Source organism: Scophthalmus maximus, chromosome 10, assembly GCF_022379125.1.
Source record: "Scophthalmus maximus strain ysfricsl-2021 chromosome 10, ASM2237912v1, whole genome shotgun sequence".
Lineage (NCBI taxonomy): Eukaryota > Metazoa > Chordata > Actinopteri > Pleuronectiformes > Scophthalmidae > Scophthalmus > Scophthalmus maximus.
In genome coordinates this window covers 13,828,312-13,849,255 of record NC_061524.1, presented here as the reverse complement: position 1 = coordinate 13,849,255, position 20,944 = coordinate 13,828,312, and the positions used below count along the sequence as shown (strand labels likewise).

Here is a 20,944-nt window from a genome sequence, read left to right as displayed (position 1 = left end):
TTACAGCTGTAAAGTAATTTTATTTGAACACATTATGGTGTCCATCCACTAGAATTAAAAATAAAACACCACCTTTTAGATTCAGTATTCTGTCAAGAATTTCTTAGCGGTTGATTAAAAAAAGGGGGAGCGGGTCAGCTATTTATCTGGATGTGTTACTCAATCAGACAATCAAAAGATATCAGTGCAAAATTCCTGTAAAACATTCTGTTTCCTCAAGTTTTTCCTTTTTTTTTCTAGGAAAAGGAGGGACTCTTTTCTTCCCTTGCTGCATATCCCCTGCACTCCATCATATACTATATTATTATGGCCGATGGAACATATGCACAGGAAAACCTTCAAGTTGGAATAACACAATTGTGTGCATGCACTCATGCTCAGCCTAGATGTCTTTCTTTCTCGTTTAATTCAACCATATTTCTATCCTATATCTGATTTATGTATGTGTATGAGCTCCCCATTGACACAAGGATAGCAGAGACCCTTCAATCTTGCCATCGCAGGCTGAAAACTCACCTGTTCCGACTGCACCTTATTCTTTGTTGCACTCAACAAAAGGCTGTCGGCTGAAACTAAACTAAACTCATCCCTAAATCTCAAACAGCAGCGCTATGTGACACATATTTGATTTGTAAACCAAACTCTATTTAGCTCAAAACTTCTCATCAAAACACATTTTTTTGTGAAGCACAGGTAGGAAGTGATGAGTTGTGCATCGACATCGGCTTACTGCAGCGAGTGAGCAGGTGCCGTCATTGTGGTCATGCTAAATGTGTGACAGGATTTCTGCTGGCGACAAGTGATCGCTGCGGCACTTAACTCATATGTGCATAGGGCTTCTGCAACTGAATGAATGTGCAGTAGCTGAAGCACTGTCACCCATTTACTGTCATCCAAAAAATATAATATCCCCTTTCCTTCTCTTATCTCAGAACAAGAATAAATGCATTATTACCCACAATATGAAGTGATGCAATGCAGCCACAAGCCTCCCCCTCCACCTCTCTCTTAGCATCAGGGGCTCTGGCTTTGATCACCACATCAAAACTTTTACACAATGTGACAGTCAACTTTTTCAAAACACCCGAAGCAGGTCCTCCTGTGGCCTGCTGATACCGAGCTCGACACTGATGCTTGGGTTCTGGTGAGCCTCGTCGGAATGCTGCTCACTTCTCGCAATTGAATTCTGTTCTGGGGGGAGCAGATGTTACCCGATTCCATGGCTGCAGTCCCCCACATTGAGGAAGGAAAGAGCTTCCACTTGCTCGGCACCTTCACTGTCCCCTGACCGATCTTTGTTTTTTGAAAATTTAGCAGGCGGCTGTGTGTTCTGTGTGTCTTAGTGTAACTGCACAAAAAATAGAGGGTTTACTTCTTTTTATGTAGGTGTCAAAAGTGCAATGGTGTCCCCTGAAGCCAATTAGAAATTAGGTGAGAGGCATGATTGGTCATGATAGAACAAGATTTGGGGATAGAATTGAAATATTTCAGACTATTCAAGCAAAAATAATCGCTGCTCACCAATAGATAGCGAGCGGTCTACCATCAAATAGTTTTTTCTGCTCAGATTCCTCCCATCGTCGATGAACATTTTGCACAGTTCTACTCACTTTCTGATGTTCTCCTGAAAGTCCCTGACATTTTGGGTTTCTCCCACAAAGCTCAAGTGACATTTTGCACACAGCATATTGTAAAGTCTAACATTATACGTTACAGATTTCCACAGAGTTTGGAAAACGAAAGAGACAGCTGCACACAAAAGAAGGTAAAAGATTTTTAAAAAGTAGAGATAGCATCAAAAGATAAAATATCCCCAGGCATGACACATTTTCTTCAAACTGAACTGACATAAGATTTGATTTAAGTTTAAACTGTGTCAGACCTCGTGGGTCTCTGCTCTGTAGCTCCACCTGCTGGTTATAGGCCAACACACTGCTTCGCCCATAAAACCTTTTTAGAAAATGAACAAGGAATCATGGCTGCTCAGAAAATGTTGAAAATTATAACCAAATGTCAAAGACACTTAAGTCAAAAAGGTAAAGTAAGTAAACATGTCACGTGGCAACAGACCAATTCTACACACGACACAGATTATGAATGTCGGCTTAAAGTAGATTGTGCTGTCGATGTATGCTACCACTGTAAAGCCACGCGGCATGTGAGTGAGCTTTGTGATCAGAACCAATCCAACCTGCACACACCAAAAGAAAGAAAAAAAACAACAGCAGTTAAACCAGAACGCTGATGTGATGTGATTTAAAAAAAGAAAAAAAATGCTGGATTCATATTTATATTTACATATTTAGATTCACATGGATGTCATTCATTTGAAAAGAGGCTTGAAGAGGCTTAATATACAGTGCTAATTTCTGACATCTTGTTTGTTCACTGCATGCAACCAAAGCAACACTACACCAACAAGCAGCATTTTTTTTTGTTTCTCGTAAAAACTTGTTTAAATTCTATTGTTATAGCTGCATTGTTTGGCATAAACATACATTGTATGACGAACAGTCATAAAGACTAAGGATTTTGTCCAAAGATAACGGCACACCAGCTGATTGTCGACGGTAAAGTTTAACGAAAACAACTCAGTCCTGTCAGTCTCTTATGTTCAAATGAAGATGAAGCCAAAGGAGAAGAAAAAATCTGTACAAACAAGAGAAAAGATTGGATTGGGTCTTGTCACACACACACACACACAAAAACCCTGACAGTGGTGTCATGGCAACTGCGTAGACTACTCTAAATACACCGGGGGTGAAAAAAGCTTTAAATAATGAAGCAGTTGGGTCGGAGTCATGGTTGAAAATGACCTTCATATATTTTGCCATACAACAATTCCTTGTCTGCAGTCCTCCAGTGTGAACTCCGCATTGTGTCTGACATCTTTGATTGTTTGCTTCCTCATGAAATGAGTTCTGAATGAAAGGAGCACAGTAATTGACAGAGACTTCTGATGCAGCTGTTCTGTTGTTATCCAGAAAACATTCCAGCAACTCTATAACTCACTAATTTAATTGTTATTTAACTTGGAAAGAAAGCAGGTGTATATCCAAAGTGCTCTATTAACACTGTGTTGTGTATAAAAAATAATTCAAAACTAGTTAGCAGGCATGCAGAGAATTTGAAATATACAATTAAAACAAATGGAAAAATTGTAATATCAATGAAACAAATGTACAAACGTGCTGAAAACAACTGAAAAAGAGAGAGAAAGATTCAACATTGACATGGATCACAGTGCTCTGCAGAGAGAGAGAGAGAGAGAGCACGGGCTTCATTTTAATGATCTTGTCTGAGACAGGACACTTGAATAGCATAAATAATATGAATCCTTTGATGGGAAAATGAGATACATCCGAGGTTTATCCAATGCAATGAACAAGGCGTCTACTAAGAGAAACCTGCTGTTTTTCTTACCAATGGATTTATAGTCACAAGTTATGACAGAGTGAAGTGCAGTCTGGAAAATGTAACTTACATAATAATATCATGATGATTAATATGGACAAACTATATCTCATGTGACCAGAGAGTGCTCCTCCCACCAAAGCAGGGACCTGCACATTTCAGGATAGTCCAGCCTCCTCTCTGCATTTCCACGAGAGTGTTGACAGCCCTTCTACCACCTGTCTCTCGACCAATGAGAACCGCAGCGTGCGATGGACATGCTAAAGGTAATGCTTGCGTAGTCTCGCCTTCATTACAGTTGACTTCACAGTTCCCCCGTCTTGAAGTGCTGGAGTTTCTAGCAAATGACATTGAACATTTTGATCCAACCAACTCTGATCAGAATATTGACAATTATTTTAGGGAACTAGAGAAGACCCTAATTGATTTACCCAATGAAACCCAAGGGGAGAAGGTTACATTTGTGTGGAAAACCAGCTCCAAAGCTGTTCACAAGTTTATACAGACTTTACCTGCCAGTGTCAGAAATGACTACATAGAGCTCCATCAAGCACTAATAGAAGAATATCTTCTACTGCTGATGAGATTGTAGCAATGGAGCCTCCCACATTAAACAATCCCGCTCGTGAACATCCTAGAGACTACTATTAACGTTTGAGACGTGCACTTTCAGGGAAAGAATGCACCCGGCTTAGAATTAAACCCCACCTTCAAGTCTTTATTCTTACAGAACCTGCACCCATGCATATGCACGTTGCACTCGGGACTCATCACAGTAAACCCTCCATGTATTAGTTACGGAAGGTGACACAGATGGCTTGGGAAACAATTCTCACTTCCAAAAGCAAAGGGGGGGGACACCAACAAAAACACGCATAGGGTTACTGAGCGTAACCGCCATGTCCGACAGCTGGGCGCGGATAGACATTCACAAAACAGAAGCAGTAGAAGGCCATATGCAGAAGTTGTGGCCCAGAACCGTGACCACCCAATCAACAGACAGTGACTTCAGCATCTCTGACCAGAGTCTGTCAGACAGTGACTTCGCCTCTGAATGCTTCTCTGACTAAAGCTTTACAGGGCGTTACAGCCCAGAACCAAGAGTTCAGAACTCTTAGCACAAGAGCTCCAGAGTTCACTTTTCACTGTACTGACAGTGCTCACTGGTTTTCTTGCATTCATGTGGGGAAGCTTGAGTTTGTCAGCAACAGCAGCAAATTCAATAATCTAGAAGAAAAGCTCAAACGTCCGTTTGACTGCGACACCACATTCTAATTGCCATCATCTGGTGGTAATTATTAATTTTAATTATCAATCAGAATTCCAAATCGATAGTTAGTATATTGTAAATATTGAATACTGAATCAGTTGATTAACTATAGTTTCCCTTCCTTTTAAAGGATGGTGGCCCAAGAAACTTTGACATTAATTAAAGTTATTAACTTAGAGTTATGACTGATCAACTATATTGCTTAGACAAATGGTACTAATACCAATGTCAATGCACAACACCCAACACATTCTTACCAAATAAGGAGATCTACACAAAACCTGTCAAAGAACATTTGCACCTAAAATTTGTAAAAACGATCCATGTTTATGTAATGAAGAGTTTCGTAATCGGGGGAGAAATTATTTTTTTTAAACGGCACAGAAGACACAATTGGTAGCTCATCTGACAGAATGTGAGGGTATGTCAGGCAAAAGAGAAAAACACTGCCCTCGTGCTACAGTGTGTGCAGCACTGCAATAAAATATGACACCATGCATGGATGAAAAAAAACTTCTACTCCTTTGTGAATCGTTTTGACCTCAGCTATCATCGGCCATTTGTGCATTTTTCTCTGCCATGTCCCGCTGAACGTTTCCACCTCTTTTGTCATCGGAGGCCACTTTTCTCACTCAACGACGTCATGTTTTGCTCCGAGGCACTGCCTCAACAAACAGATACAGGAGTTGGTGTGCAGATTCATGATATGTTACTTTAGACACACACTCCGCTGCAGCATCAGTCTGCAGCTTGTGGAATTGAACGCACCAAAGAAGTGGGAATGATGGCTCTTAATGACATGAACAACATTTGGTATCATTGAATGATGATTTAAGATGACATTTACAGCATCAATTGGTATATAAATAAATAAAAAAGACCTAATAGTGCCATAAAATCCATTCATTATACAAATTCTAAATATGCTGTACATACCTGAGCATTTTGAGGCAGATGACCCAATTTATTTTCATGGATGTGTTCACAGCTCATGTAATTTGATCATGCGGGTTAACTCAAATAGTGTCCACAGTCGTCCTTGGAGTGTTTATGCAACCATTCCTCCTTCAGAGGTTCCAATAGAGCTCTGGGCTGAATTTGAAACAGGTAAAGCTGCTGCAGCTCACTCCTGACTCCATTCACTTACAATACCGTGTCCATTACAGACAACCCCCCCTTGGAAGTATTGGAATCTTTAGAAGAAAAAAAATTGAGCTTGAAAGTATTATTGGAAGATTTTGGAGGGAACTTCTGCAGAGGTAAAGGTGCTATGAAATAACCTGAGAGGTGATATTGTACCATATATCTGTGGGGATACTAAAATGAGGGCGCACTTATCCCCCCTTCTTTCCTTCGAGGGGGAGTGGGTTGTTGGAGAGGCTCCCAGCTCCTTGCACGCATCAGTCAGTGTCGTTTGTGACTGACCCTGCGGTGGCCGTGGCTGGAGACGCAGGAGAAATCAGCGTCACACTGACGACGTCTGCGGAATCTGCGGAGCGCGTTATCATCGCACGGTGGCGCGTCCTTATTGCTCAACAACTTGCGGTCGCTGCACACACACACACACACACACACACACACTCACTCACTCACTCACACACGCACAGCAACACCTCGGAGGATGTCGGGGATGGCTCGGAACTTGGACTGCGAGGACTGTTTAGCCTCTGCACATGTGGCCAACAGCACGGATTTGCACCTGCACTCCGCCGTGGATGAGGACGATGAACTTCTGAGATACATCTGGAGAGAGTACTTACACCCCAAGCAGTACGAGTGGGTGCTCATCGTGGCTTACATTATTGTGTTCTTCGTTTCACTCATCGGAAACTCGCTCGGTAAGTTCCATTCCTCTCCCGATTCGTGCGTAATCGGTCCTGCGTAAATCACACAGTTCATACTTTTAACAACCCCCCCCACAATGTGAATGAGCACGTCACTCATTTTCTGCAGGGAAGATGAAATTCAATGTGCTACATAGATGAAGAAAAAAATGAATGAAACAAAAGTACAGCTTTCTTTGACGTTCAGCTGGGTCGCACCGGTGCAACATCTGCATTGGAGTCACAGAGCGCATCGATCGGAATGATTTGAACTGGACACCCACAGATGCGTGTGAGGAGACAGACTGTAGGCTACAGACAATACCACTTATGTCTCCGCGGGATGGTGGTGATGGTGGGGGGCGTCATTCACAGATTGACGTAAATGATGGAGGACCTTTTGCCTCAGTTTCGTCCAATCTGTTTTCCATTTTTGTATTCTCAGAATGGGGGGGGGGGGGGGGGGGGGTGCTGTAAACGGAAGCAATTCCCCCCTTTACTTTGCAGCAGCCTCTCTGGTTAGTCCGGTAAAGTTGGAGAGATGTTGACAGATTCGGACTTTTCGGTTCAATAACTTACAAACGAAACGTTCTATAAGCGTAGCCTCTTCCCAATCAGAATTGTGAACTCAATGAGCTACAGTTACATTTTCATCCAAGTGACCTGAATTCCGGGCAGGAGGAATAACATGTGTCTCTATGTGCAGCCGAGTGCCCAGGGACCGTCTGCAAAGTGCATCGCCGAAAAGATGAGCTCCACAAAAAAATCAATAGGTTCACTGCTCTTAACTGTAGTGTTACCAAAATCACCACAGACAAAGATGTACTTCCCATGGCCACAGTACAGCTCTTATTTTAGAAAAGAAATGCTTTTAGATAATGCCGTTTGCCGTTTGATCCATCTAAACCTCAACTCTCATGGCTCAGGGCTGTTCGTGCAGATGTGTGTTGTTCAGCCCACTGCGGGATCCCCTAACTTTTCTTAACCAGAACCATTTATTTATCATCAGTGGCATCACGTGTCAGCAAACCGATAAGTGGGACTGATTTATATGCACACTTAAAGAAAAATGACCCATGAAGGCATCGATCACGTCTGCCAGGAACAGCCCAGTTCATTCTCACGATCCATTGGGATTGGACACCTCCGATTACACCTTACAATTCCAAACTAATCATTGTTCCCATCAATTCTGTAAAGCTGCAATTGGGCAGCAAAAACAGCACTTAGGTCTCCTCTCTCTCTCACAGAAACAGCATATGCCTCACACTGTGTGTTCAGATGATAAATCGTTCAAGTGCACCTTCAATAATTATTCCATGTACAATACAAAAATTGTCCAGCAGATCACTTGGCAGCTTTTTGTTGCCAGGGAAATTTGCATTTGTTTATCTAACAAATCTAGGAGATAGCTGGGAATTTGGTTTCATCAGGCCGGCCATTCGTTTCATTATGGAAGAGCAGTAGGACCAGGCATGAGAAGAAAAAATGAGAGGAGGAAGCTTTTCATTTAGTTTATTCTCGATATGCAAAGTAAAAAAACAAAGACATCTGAACTCTGAATTCAATTCTGAATTGAATTCAGCATTTCAACATTTTTTCCTCGAAATTTCGACTTCATTTTTGAAATTTAAAATTCTCCTCAGTATTCCAGATAGACATCAGCTGAATGGCTCTCATCATAAATGTCACCTTAAGAGGAAAAAACGTCAAACAGCCACATGCATATGATCATATCTTCTCTTTATTTGTGCTTTTGAGTATTTAGGAATTGATGAAGCTTGTGCTGACATTGTCTTACACATCACAGGGATGGGAAGTCCTGTGGCACCTAATTATGCAAAAGGCAGTTTGTTCTGTATTTGAGAGTCCTGGTTCTTCTTCCAGGGGGGAGGGGGGAGATCAAGCAGTGTCCAGGGTGGGATGAGTCTCTCTTTCTTGCACAGACGATGTCTGTGTAAATGTCACTGAGGTGGAGCAGTACGCCAGGAGGCTCTCGATGGTGGATCATGGCAATTTCAGATGCCCCCAGTGCACACATTGTAACTTAAACTAAAAGTATCTTTTTTTTCATCAACTGCTCTAAGTGAAAGGTGTTGTTATATGCAATAGTAAAACCTTTATATATGCAATTCAATGCCTTTGTGGCCTACACTTTGACATACACTGCATCCCCTTGGTATTGTGAGGTTTGCATTCTGAGAATTTTTGACAAAAGCAGAATATATATGTGGAACTAATTCCCTTCATACAATGGAAATGATAGACACCCTGTAAGTATTCTGAATGTATCAAAGTCCTATCAGATTTGCAAAAGTTTGTTTTTTGGAACAGGCCAAATGCAGGTAGAACCTTCTAATACTAAGAACTCTGAATTCTTTCTGCTCTGAATTATAAGCGTCTTATAAGTCAGTTAAGATAATAGAGTTTGTCAAAACAATGCAGAAAGACTCGACAGAGTCTAACCACAGTGCGGGATATGAAAGAATTATAGCACAATTAATATGCAACAGCACATTTGACTGATACTGCCAAGTAGCTTCCTTCTGTTTGTTAAGAGCCCTGTTTCATAGACTGGGTTAGACATGTTATCAATGTCTGTGTAAGGTACACAGGAAGCACTTGTCACATGTTTCATACCATCTGTTATAGGGCGCTGTATAAAAGATTATCCATTTCCCCCCACAGTCACTGGTGGTTCTTTAACGTCTTAATCTGGCAGCCGGAAAAATAGTCTGCAGAATTAGTTACCACAGCGATGGAGATTCATTTAAGCTCAAGCCACTTTTATGACATCAGAACATCCCACTAATCCATTGAGAGCGGCTCCTGTACTTATGGTTAATTTGATTACAGATGGCTACTTGAATATCCCGTGGAAACAATCGTCTTGGGCGGCACCACGCCCAGGATGCACAGCACGGCACTACACTTCAGTGTGTGTGGGTTTACAGGGAACCTGTATGGGACATTTGCACTTGGGCTGGGGAGCACTGAATTAAAATGACCAATTCCCCACAAAAAAAGGGGACAGTTCAAATGCTCAGGTTAGTAGCTTGGGGGTTGTTGTCGTTTTTCCAGTTGTGTAAGGGATTTTTGAAAACAGTAACAGAGCAGAAGCGGAGAGGGGAGGAAGATGCTGCCTAAAATAAAGACCTTGAGGAATTATTTTATGTGAGAAATTTGTTTTGGCCTTTTTCACTGCTCTTTCAGAGAGTGTTTATGCATAGATTTTTTAGTAAGATATACAGCAAAATCAACATTTCATTGCTCAAGTGCCTGAAAGAAAAATTCATTGGAACAACAAATAACAGAAACCTTTACTGGGCTTTGTTAAATAAATAAAGCTTTTACATGACAAGGGGTTTTTAATGTGGCAACTGTAAGAAAAATAAAAATGATGTGCACACTCTCCGCTCTGCCTTAGACTAGATTGGATTAGATTCAACTTTGTTGTAATTGCACAGAGTACAGGTACTTAGACAACGAAATGCAGTTTAGCATCTAACCAGAAGTGCAAAAAGGCTGTAAAGTGCAAAGTATGTGCGTAAGTACAGGGATATATAAAAATAAATACAATAGGTTTAGCAGCAGATAGAAGTAGGTAGTGTAAATAGATCAGTATCAGTGCACACTCTCCACTCTGCCTCTGTCCTGGGGCTCATATGAAATGACTTTGAGACTTTGTAATTTGCCCTCAGTGGTTTGGCATGAATTGAAATAATAGGAGACTGAGGCAGGACTTAAGACCAAGAGTAACTTGATAAAAGAGGCCGACAATAGACGACAATAGATATGCTGTTACGGCAGAGATAGAGGACAAAAAAAAAGGCATTTACAAGAATAAACAAAACTAAGATATTATGATTTAATAGGTGAATTTATGAGAAAGGAGAACCCAAATATACTAAGAGTGGTCATGAATTAGTGGGAGAGGAAACCACCACACAAATTCTCTGAGATGAAAGTCAAAAATATATGAGATTTTGTGCATCTGGAGCGACAACGCAGTGGACGGATGCAAGGGTATCGCTGATTACAGCAACAGGCAATTCAAAAGGGATTGTTTTCCCCCACTTGAATTAGAAATGAGATTCGGTTATTTTCCCTGAGTGACTACTTATTCCCTTGTGCTTCAGGATCTTCTCTTGTTTGTCTGTTTGCCTGCTTGCCTCTCTGCCCACCACACCTGTCACACAATGCACCCCTCCATGACCGGCTCATCTCCATCTGGTTCCAGCTTCACTCGACCCGCCGCCTCGTCACTCTGCTGCCCAGCTCCTTCCCCTGCTGACTGGCCGCAGTCAACCAGCCCTTCAGTGACTCCGACCTGCAGACCGCCATTCCCTCGCTGCCAACAGCCATTGTCTGCCAGAACCCTCATCTAATCTTCACTTCATCCCTTGTAGCTGTTTCACCCATTTCACCCATTTCACCCAACATACTCTGGGCTGAAATCGCACGTATTTCCTTATCGCTAAATTTGATTGCAAATTTAATAAGGTAATCCACTAACATAACAAAAAGAACACTATTTCTGGAGATTCATCTCAAAGAAATGTATGACTTTAAAATCTCAGACAATATCTCTCGTAAATTTAGGAGTAATGTCCTAATTTTTTCTCTCACAATGTTGTCCGCAAAATACCTGCAAGACATGTCTACTATACTTATTTTGACCAAGTTGGTTTTGTCCAAACAAAATACAAAGTAATCAGACAAATAATATTTTTCTTGTGAGTTGTGCAATCAACTGCACAAACATATGAAGAGAGTGAACAGAAGGGATATTTTAGAGACTGCTGCTGGAAGTATTATTTTCTGATTAAATAATCAAACACACAATTTCATGAATAAAACATGCCCTATCTAGAATGGCACTCGGAGCACATACCTCCACCAAGTTCAATCAAGCCTCATGGCTGAGCCAACAAAACATTGCAGATCATGAAATTAGCAAAAATGTCAAAAACAAAAACTGTCTGATGGTTCTGGATCAGCACCACATCTGTTGTGTTCATTTGGACCATGGACAATGTAATTAGAGATGGCATGGTGCTGGTTGCGGTACAGGTCATAAACCATAAAACTATTGAAGATTCATATAAACTGTTGATTCCCTATTGAATCCACATTAGGTCAGCTACACCTGTAACTGGTAGTTACAGGTCCTCAGCTCCATTTGAGGCCGAAACCCTGTTTTTATATAGAAAAGCGCTATCATTCAGCTGCTAAAGTTTCAACCCACAAATCTACAAAAAGGAGGTCTCATTCAAATTTTAAACTTGAAGATTTTTGTTTCAGATACACTTTGGTAGCAAATGTTCACATCACGTCTTCATGAGAGAAAGATTCAATGACTGTCCATGTCTGTCCAGTGCCACTTGTGGAAAATATTTTCACAACATTTGTACAATAGTTCATCTCCTTTAAAGAGCTAACCACTAGGCCAAAACCCTAGAGTTGCAGCGCCACCCGCTAGCACGTCTCTTAAGGTGTTGACGAGTAATGTTAACAAACTGCACTTTTTTGTTTCGATTTAAAGAGCCTGGGCTAAGCCGAAAACCGGGATTGTATTACGGCACGCACATACAGACGCGACAGCTAGCGGACCGTGAGGAAATAGTCACTGCTTTTTAATAAGCGTGTATTGCTTTAGAATCACTTACTGCCCCTTTAATTGTATGAAAGCACAACAGTCTGCAGGCCAAAGTAAGATGTCACATGTTTGAACTCAAATTCCAGAAATGAATCCAAAAAGACGTTCCTGAGGGAATCAATATGGACCCTGTGATCCTCCAGGGATTTGTTGTTATGTGCTACACTTTCATGTGTGGTTTCAAAAGACGAGTGGTGGTCTGGTTTGTCTGATTTCCGGCCTGTAGCATTGTGGGGGGCTACAAGGGAGACACTTATGAACAGGAGGTTGCTCTTGTAAACGTGTCCAACCTCACATTTTCATCATGCTCATATAATCCACTGCAGGTCTATAGTGTTGTCTGTGTCGCTACTGTCCTATATAGGACTTCAATGCTTGAAGTTAACATAAGAAAAAGTCAGTATACACCAAGGAATTCTGAAACCAAAGAGACGAAACAAAGAACCACAACAAAGCAACCCAAGTCTGGTACCAGATGAACAGACGTTCTTGATGCCTGCATGGTAATATCTCATCTCAGGTCTGTGCAGCATTTATTTCTGACTGATGTGTCACATTGCTCTCCTGTTCCAGCTTTTAAGGTAGGCAGATCTTCACCTCTATCATTCTTACTGATGTTTGTGTTTCTGTAAAGAAGAAGTCAGACCAGCGTTCCCTCCTCTTTGATTTCAGTTAGGAGCAGAGCCAAGCTAGTTTAATTCTTTTGAAAATGAACCCAAATCGACCTCAGCTAGAGTTCACTGTGATTGGAATTAGAAGCTTCTCCTTTACACTCCAAAACCTGACTGACACAGCAGGCTGTGGTCTCCACTTCATTTCCGCACGGCACACAAAGTGACACGTCATGGAGGCTTAAATGCTGTGTTGTCTCTTGCATGTGCGGGAATTCTAGAGAGGTACTGAACCCACAAAGGCGTAGAGGGTCTCTCACCTCTGCCGTACCCTTGGACGTCCGTGATTTTCAGTCCGGCAGCCACCTGCCGAGGGTTCAGTTATTTCATTCACTCCTTTTTCAGAATAGATCAGGATTCAGGTCACGCATGGAAATTGAGTCATCCCTACACTTCTGGAGACATCTTCAACACAGCGTAAAAAAAAATAAAATAGGTATAATTTGGATTTCATGTTGAAAACTTGAAGTAGAAGCAGTTAAATGGACTTGAGGCAAATGTGAACAATCATCCCTGGCGAAAACCATCTCTTTCCACAGTGAAGTCGCCGCACTATTGTCTGCTGCAAATAAATCTTGAATTTCTGTTACTTCTTTCCACCCTCCATACAAATTCTGTTCTATTGTACATTCACACTGCAGCCCGGCCACATCATGTGGGGGTTACTGAAACATTACAAACTGTGCAACACACCGCAACAACTGTGTCTAAGTTATTTCGCCATGACACTTGCTTCATTTGTGTAAACTGAACAAATTTCTAAATTTCTGACAGCATGCTTCAAGACAGTGGTGTTAAGCATTAAATATCCTGGACTCATTCATTTATTGATTCTGTGGTCGAATTTTTCTTTTTCAGTTTGTTTTGCAGTGTGGAAAAACCGTCACATGCGCACTGTGACCAACTATTTCATAGTGAATCTCTCCTTCGCTGATGTCTTGGTCACCATCATCTGCCTGCCTGCCAGTCTCGTGGTCGACATCACGGAGACGTGGTTCTTTGGAAATACTCTTTGCAAAGTTGTGCCTTATCTGCAGGTAAGAGATCAACTTGGACCTGTTTTAAACCAGGATATTAGAAATCTTGCCAAGATGTAAAACCACTCTACTTGTGAAAGGTTTATGGAAACAGGTCAAGACCCTTGTTTTCATTAACTGCATTCGTCTTTCTCTGTATGAAGAGGACAAAAGAAAATGCAGTATCCTATATTTAACACCTTTGGGCAAGACTTTTGCTTTCTCCATTGTTTTATCTTTTTTAATTTTTTGCATCTTCCCCAACCTCCCAACGTCCTTGGAGGGAGGTTGGGGAAATTCAAGCAGCTTTGAATTACATGGACTGAACTCATTCCAAACAAATCAATGTGTGAATTCTTCTGCTGTGCTGGCTTCTATCGTACCTCATTTATCACACCACATGACATCGGCTCAGAGATCTATTTAAACTTTGTCCTCATGGTCACATTCCCCATATTTGCTTTTCTGTGCTTTACTGCATCTATGAGCCCAGGAAGATTTCTGTTTGGGTCCTAGCTGCATTTCAAGCAGCTGTCCATACTTCAGAGCTGTGTTGCCTCAAGAGGGATCTTGAGAACATCCCCAAGTTCTTCCTCAGTTATCTTCATCTGCCCTCCGGGGACAATAAAGTCGAACTAACTAACTAACTAACTATCTCCCTCCGCAGTGCAGCATTACTCTGTAGACCCAATGAAAAACTAGTAACGAGTTATACGAAAAGCAGCAACACAAATTGAGTCCATTGTCCACGGTACAACAGGTGAGTGAATTATTCTAGTAGACAAGAAGGATTGGCTCGAGATGGAATAACATTCACCAACTAAACATTTAAATTCACACAGCAGATGGTTCTGCCAAGTGAAGGATTTAGTCACATCTAGTGGTGAAGTTGCATATTGCAACCGACTGAATACCTCTCACCTCACCCTCAACCTCCAAGCATGTACAGTAGAAAAAGCTGTGGCTGTTTTCAAGTGAAGCAAAAATGCAAGAAGCTCTCTCCAGAGTCAGTTTTGGACAGAAGACAAGTCAATGAATTAAAAATTTGTGTTAAAACGGCCAGACAAGATAACGTCGTTGTGGTTAGCAGCACGACGAGTGTGGGAGTGACACAAAATTAGGGACAGTGCCCATGTACCTAATGATTTAACATGTCAGCCGGTGCAACAGTGAATCTCACTGATGTTTTTTTTACTTCGACAGTGGCACAGATTAATCCACTATATCAGGTTTCAGCTACACAGACAATACTTGGATTGTCGTTTGTTTTTTTATAGGGCTTATACTGATTAATACCAACAGACTTATCCATTTATTCCTTCACAAAGAATAATATGATCACAGTGTGACCGCGTTAAATGGCAGCACCCTGCGGTGAGCCTGTAGGCAGGTCCAATCAGTATCCACCCTGCGGCTTCTGTGTTTGAATCGACACCGGTGTCCAACCACACCGGGCTCAAAATATCTGTCCATGCGCAATTGATTTTCTGTCAGGCAGAGATATATCATGTGAGGGTTTTTTTCCGACCTACAGACCAATTATCCCCCCCCCCCCCGTATTTAGACCTTTTAAATGAAGGACATCAACATGATTTAGTTCACCACACGCATCCTTAAGCTAAACAGTTCAAAGTGATGGAGCTGGGCATGTTATTTCCCAAAGGATAAGACCTCACTAGTAAACCCAAAGGTTTATCTCCCACATGAAATGTAGTGGCGCTGCTGTGAACCAAACACTCGCTGAAATTCTCGGTGGCAACCGTGTGTGCAGCGCACGCTGGAAGTGGAGAAGGACAATTTTCAACACTGTAAGCGTCCCAGGCATCCACATGCCACACCTGAAATTGGTCCAGTTCCATAGGTCCATTGAAACCTCGCCCTGTCTGGTACGGCTCGGCCTTCCCCAGAGTCGAGCAAGGCAATTACAGTGGTGACAGTGGATTGCCCTCCATCAAGGTGACAAGGAAGAAGGCACAGACCCCCCCCCCCCCGCCCCCACTCAGGCTCACTCTTATCTGGGACTTCACAGAGCTGGTGGATCACGTTGTCATTGCCATTAGGTCATTATCATTCTGATACACTGGACTAACTCCGTCTGTGATGACCTCCAGAGAGGTTCAGTCCCTTATTGTGAAAGCCAATATATTTTGGTGTAAAGGAGTCATTGCTATTCCGATTGAACACACAGTCGCACGCACACACACACACACACACACACACACACACACACAAAGAGAGAGACATAGGTGGAAACAAAAGGGTTTTGGTTCTGAAAAAACACCCTTCCCAGAATAATTTGGTCTCTATCTAACTGGCATTTATTTTTACTGTTTCCCACCCAGACCGTCTCGGTTTCTGTGTCAGTCCTAACGCTGAGTTGCATAGCCCAAGACCGCTGGTACGCCATCTGCCACCCACTGATGTTCAAGAGCACCGCCAAGAGGGCTCGCAAGAGCATTGTTGTCATCTGGGTTGTGTCGTGCACCATCATGATCCCGCAGGCTATTGTGATGGAGTGCAGCAGCCTGCTGCCCGAACTCACAAACAAGACCAGCCTGTTCACAGTGTGTGATGAACATTGGAGAGGTGAGTGTTCAAAAATCTCCCCGTGAATATATACAGTATATGTATATTTTTTTGTAAGTATCGTGCCACGTGCACAGATTAAACTGAGACCAGTAGCTTTTAGTTAGATTTGCCGTGCTTCTTTCCAGGAGATATAACCTTTGAGAGAGCATTTGTCATTCTGTGCACCAAAATCAGTGTAGCCTACATATCTGATGCCATTTAGCTGACGTTTGATATTAAATTTGTGACAGCAGGACACTTCTCATTGAGCCGATAAGGGCTAATAGAGTAGAATGGGTGACTTTCTGATAAGACAGCAAGGGTGCCTCTGTGACTAAAGACCTCAGATAAGGAGAACCTTGCAATGAGAAAAATAAAAAAGCTTTTCACCCCTTCAGCTTCATTAGGTTACAGTAATTGAGGCAGGCATTTCGATTTAATGTCACTGAATAACAGATTTGCCTGCTTAACTGACACATGCTTCAGAAAGTCAGGAAAAAAACTACTGTATGTTGGATCTGCATTCAAAGATACCTCAGTGTTTCTCCTGGGGAGAAATGGTCATGAGGGTGATGGATGGAGATTTCCTCAGCAAGAGCTTTACTCTAAGGATTTTTCTTTTTACCTGTCAGCAATCTACAAATAAACATTCAGCCACAAAGCTGTTGCATGTAAATCATATTTAAATCACAAGATTATGCTAAATTTCTTAGACATAACTCACCTTTTTCAACCTATTTCTGGAAACTCACTAATATACTATGGATCAAACAGCTCAATGCAAACCCAATACACAAGTAGCTGGGGGAAGTGTTTTAGCTAAGAGTGAAAAGAGTGCATGAATTGTAGGTCTGTCGTTCATTTTTTCATTGCACTGTAAAAGTAAAAACATAGGCTACTGCAATCCAAATACAAACATAAAGTTGGAATCTAACCACGTTGCCACAAGGCTCATTGTCTGGCTAATTTACTTTGCGCCTTGAGGGCCAATTCTGCCACGGAATGTGAATGTGAATGCGCGCATGGAGAACAGGAAGACCGATATGCATAGCAATAACTCAGGGGGTGAGCCCTAGGAAGAGAAGAGATGATCCCGCATGTTTCCGTTCACATCATAATGATGCATCTCTATTCATTTTTCAACAGCTGAGATCTACCCGAAGGTGTATCACACCTGTTTCTTCATCGTCACCTACTTTGCCCCACTGTGTCTCATGGTCCTGGCGTACATCCAGATATGTCACAAGCTGTGGTGTCAACAGGTGTGCATTTGAAACATATCGCTCGCAATGGACCGATATTCCTTCGGCGCGTTTACCGTGCCTGATGTGTGCGCATGTGCACGTGTGTTTATTTACAGATTCCTGGGAGCACATCGGTATTGCAGAGGAAGTGGAGGTCCATCCAGTGCTCGGCTCCAGTTCCAGGCCCGGGAGAGCCTGTCAGGGTGAGGACCAGCACCGTCTGCGCTGAGATCAAACAGGTCCGAGCCCGACGCAAGACGGCGCGGATGCTGATGGTGGTGCTGTTTGTTTTCGCCCTGTGCTACCTGCCCATCAGCGTGCTCAATGTCATGAAAAGGTAATCAAAATGTCCGAGGGAACCTCCAAGCCGAGAGACACCGGCAATAGATGCATTTCTGCCTTCATTATGAGCCCACCTTGTTTGTCTTCTTTCCACTTTACCCGCAGAGTCTTTGGGACTTTCAAGAACACAAATGACAGAGAAACAGTGTATGCATGGTTCACTTTCTCCCATTGGCTCATATATGCCAACAGTGCAGCAAATCCCATCATCTACAATTTCCTCAGCGGTAAGATTGTAACCTGCCTCGCCACTCAGACCACTTGTACGAGTTCATTGCTGTCTTCTAGTGGACAGTTTGGTAACAACAATAAAAACCCACTGCCTCCAATTCCTCATCTGTTTTGAATATGTTCTTACATTATTTAGATTTTTATGGCGTTGAGAATGACTTAAGCATCTCAGCCTTGTGTGCTGAAAAATAAAACAGCAATGGAATAAGATGTATTTATAATGAATCCAGTCTTCTGAACATCAGTTACTCGTGAAAGCCTTTGGGAACGTGAAATGCTGTTTTTGATGCAGGGCAAATATTTAAACGGCTCAAACTGACTGCGGATTTCGTGTTCAATCTTTTTCTCCTCAGGGAAGTTCCGTGGGGAGTTCAAAGCTGCATTTTCCTGCCATCGCTATGGCCGAGGCCAAAACCAAACAAAGAGGATACGGACGAGAACGAGCACAGATAGCCGAAAATCTCTGTCCACTCAAGTCAACAACATGGACAGTGTGTCACACATTTCAGACCAAACAGTGTAGTCTTGTTATCCAGGTAGTTCTTAGTACAGGGTTCAAAGGGCACACTCATCACATGAACAGGTACACATTAAAATGCTTTGTTCGGTTTGGAAGAAACCTCTGAATGGAAAATAATCAATGTCTCTAAACTGTTGTTTTGTGTTTGGTTATAGTTTCACGCTTTGTGGAAACTAAAAATCTCCGTTTCTGAAGATCTTTTCACTTGTGTTACATGATCAGGGACACAGGACTATTTATTATCAAAGAACAACGATGTACATGATTTAGTGATTCCCACTGTATTTTATGATACACAGCTAAGTGACATTGATTCAGTTGCACAGAAAATATTTTTGTAAATGTACCCTATGTATAACTTTATATTTATTTCAGTGGCCGGAATCAGCGTTACAGATTAGGAGTGATGATTGTGGTTGTTTACAGTTGAAGAGCAGGTGCCAGAGAGATTATGATTTATAATGGCTCTGATTTGTAATTTGTCGCCTTAATTAGCAGATGTCCATCTTCGGTTTTTGCAGTAAATGACCATAAATGTATGATAATGTGCATTAACAGTATGTAAATGATACCAGGTCAACCATCATAAAGATCAATCAAACTCTAAATGTCATCATATTTATTCATGGCAGCTACACACCGTGATACACTGTGTCCAGCAGCAGGGGGAAATTTTGAAATTTCAGAAGGTTTTAAACATCATAAATCATAAAATTGAGAACTTCTCCTCTGCTCCCAGGGAGGATTACATTTTTCAGCACTGGGCTGAAGGGACATCCAGTCAATGAGATCCTGTTTGAAATGCAGAGAGATGCTTCAGTCGGTCACCTCTGCAGGCAGCAGCACAGCCCAGCAGACCTGTCAACAACAAAAAAAAGTGGATGTCATGGAAACTAAAAAGATTAATGCCAATGCTGAGCTACACTTAAGAGATATATTCCTGAAATATACTTCAGAGATCTGTTTGATGATAGGAATAAACAACATTGGCACATAGTCATTCTATTTTTCATTCTATCAGCATTGCCCTGTCAATGTTTCTTATTTTCTTACTAAATGTAATTTTTATATCAAATGGAATAGTCACATGTTAGACATCATACCATGCTTTGTTACAAGATGTGTTTATTTCTGAGTTTGTTTGTTTTTAAACATTGTGAAAATGCCTAAATGGAGCAACACACTATCAGAGCTTTTTTTTTTGCTTTTTTTTAATTGCATGACCAGCTGAACCTAAAGAAGACACAATTTCAGCACAATCAGCATGCAGTTTCGAATTTTTGCAGTTGGGAAAATAAACAAGTTTCATACAATCAGTGGGTATAGAATTTAATTCAGCTTGTAAATGATGTAATCCTCAAACTGCAATAAGACACCAAAAGCCAGAATATAAAAAAATCCTCTCTTTTGTGTCATGCACAATGAATTAATTAATTCAATTTCAGAAAAACTTTGATGTGAATCCATGTGAAGTTCACTCTGTTGTCCAATGTGTCCTCAGCTTTTCACATCCCCTCATTGGTCTCTTGCCTTGATGCGTCTGTGCTCGTGAGCTTTCAAAGTGTTTCATCTGTCAGTTTATTCCTCATTGTGTCTGTGTTCTTTCAAATCCTCTTTCAAAAAAAATAAATGGCTGTACAGTTTTATTGTCTCTCATTTCTGGGCCTCACAGAAACACACAAACAAACACAATACAGCAACAAAGACTTTTCTGTGCAAATAGAAGATCAAAAATGTATATGGGTTTACATAAGTTAAATGAACATAATGGAGATAGATGACTTAGCAAACAGTCACCAATTTAGAGACTCAGTGGACATGGTGCCACATAATAATTAATTTGAAGTAATGTTTATGGCAACTGAGCAAATTAAAGTCAAATGTCGCTGCTTTTGTTCTCCTTTGACTCCAGAAGAGATAAAGCTGCTAACATTGCCTGAGTTTGGTGCTGACTGGGAAAAGTTGGTTGGTTGTAGTCAACCTTTATTGTGTAAAACAGCTGCATTCTGAGTCTGGGAGCAGGTTGATGAGAGCAGAGGGAAGTGAACCAGGTAAGTTGCGGGTCAGAAGAAAACACCGAAAACATCGAGCCCAAAGAAAAGCAACCCCTCCCACACACAAGTAGCCTTACGATCGGCTGTTAATATGAAAATATTGATTATGAGATTGCTTTGAGTTATAATGAT

At 41.6% G+C, this 20,944-nt stretch overlaps 1 protein-coding gene across 1 annotated transcript; it reads left to right on the top strand.

The window, feature by feature from the left end:
• Positions 1-6,207: 6,207 nt before the first annotated feature.
• Positions 6,208-20,351, top strand: hcrtr2 (hypocretin (orexin) receptor 2). The gene is made up of 7 exons (XM_035607051.2): positions 6,208-6,522; positions 13,696-13,874; positions 16,196-16,439; positions 17,568-17,683; positions 17,782-18,002; positions 18,113-18,234; positions 18,592-20,351. Exons 1-7 carry the CDS (start codon positions 6,306-6,308, stop codon positions 18,759-18,761), a joined length of 1,269 nt encoding a protein of 422 aa, XP_035462944.1. The 5' UTR covers positions 6,208-6,305; the 3' UTR covers positions 18,762-20,351.
• Positions 20,352-20,944: the final 593 nt, after the last annotated feature.

Excerpts from the sequence above, each read along its gene's own strand:
- hcrtr2 (XM_035607051.2), top strand. The coding sequence starts at position 6,306 with ATGTCGGGGATGGCTCGGAACTTGGACTGCGAGGACTGTTTAGCCTCT. Across the intron at positions 16,440-17,567 it reads GTGTGATGAACATTGGAGAG|CTGAGATCTACCCGAAGGTG; the intron begins GTGAGTGTTCAA and ends ATTTTTCAACAG. Across the intron at positions 17,684-17,781 it reads ACAAGCTGTGGTGTCAACAG|ATTCCTGGGAGCACATCGGT; the intron begins GTGTGCATTTGA and ends GTTTATTTACAG.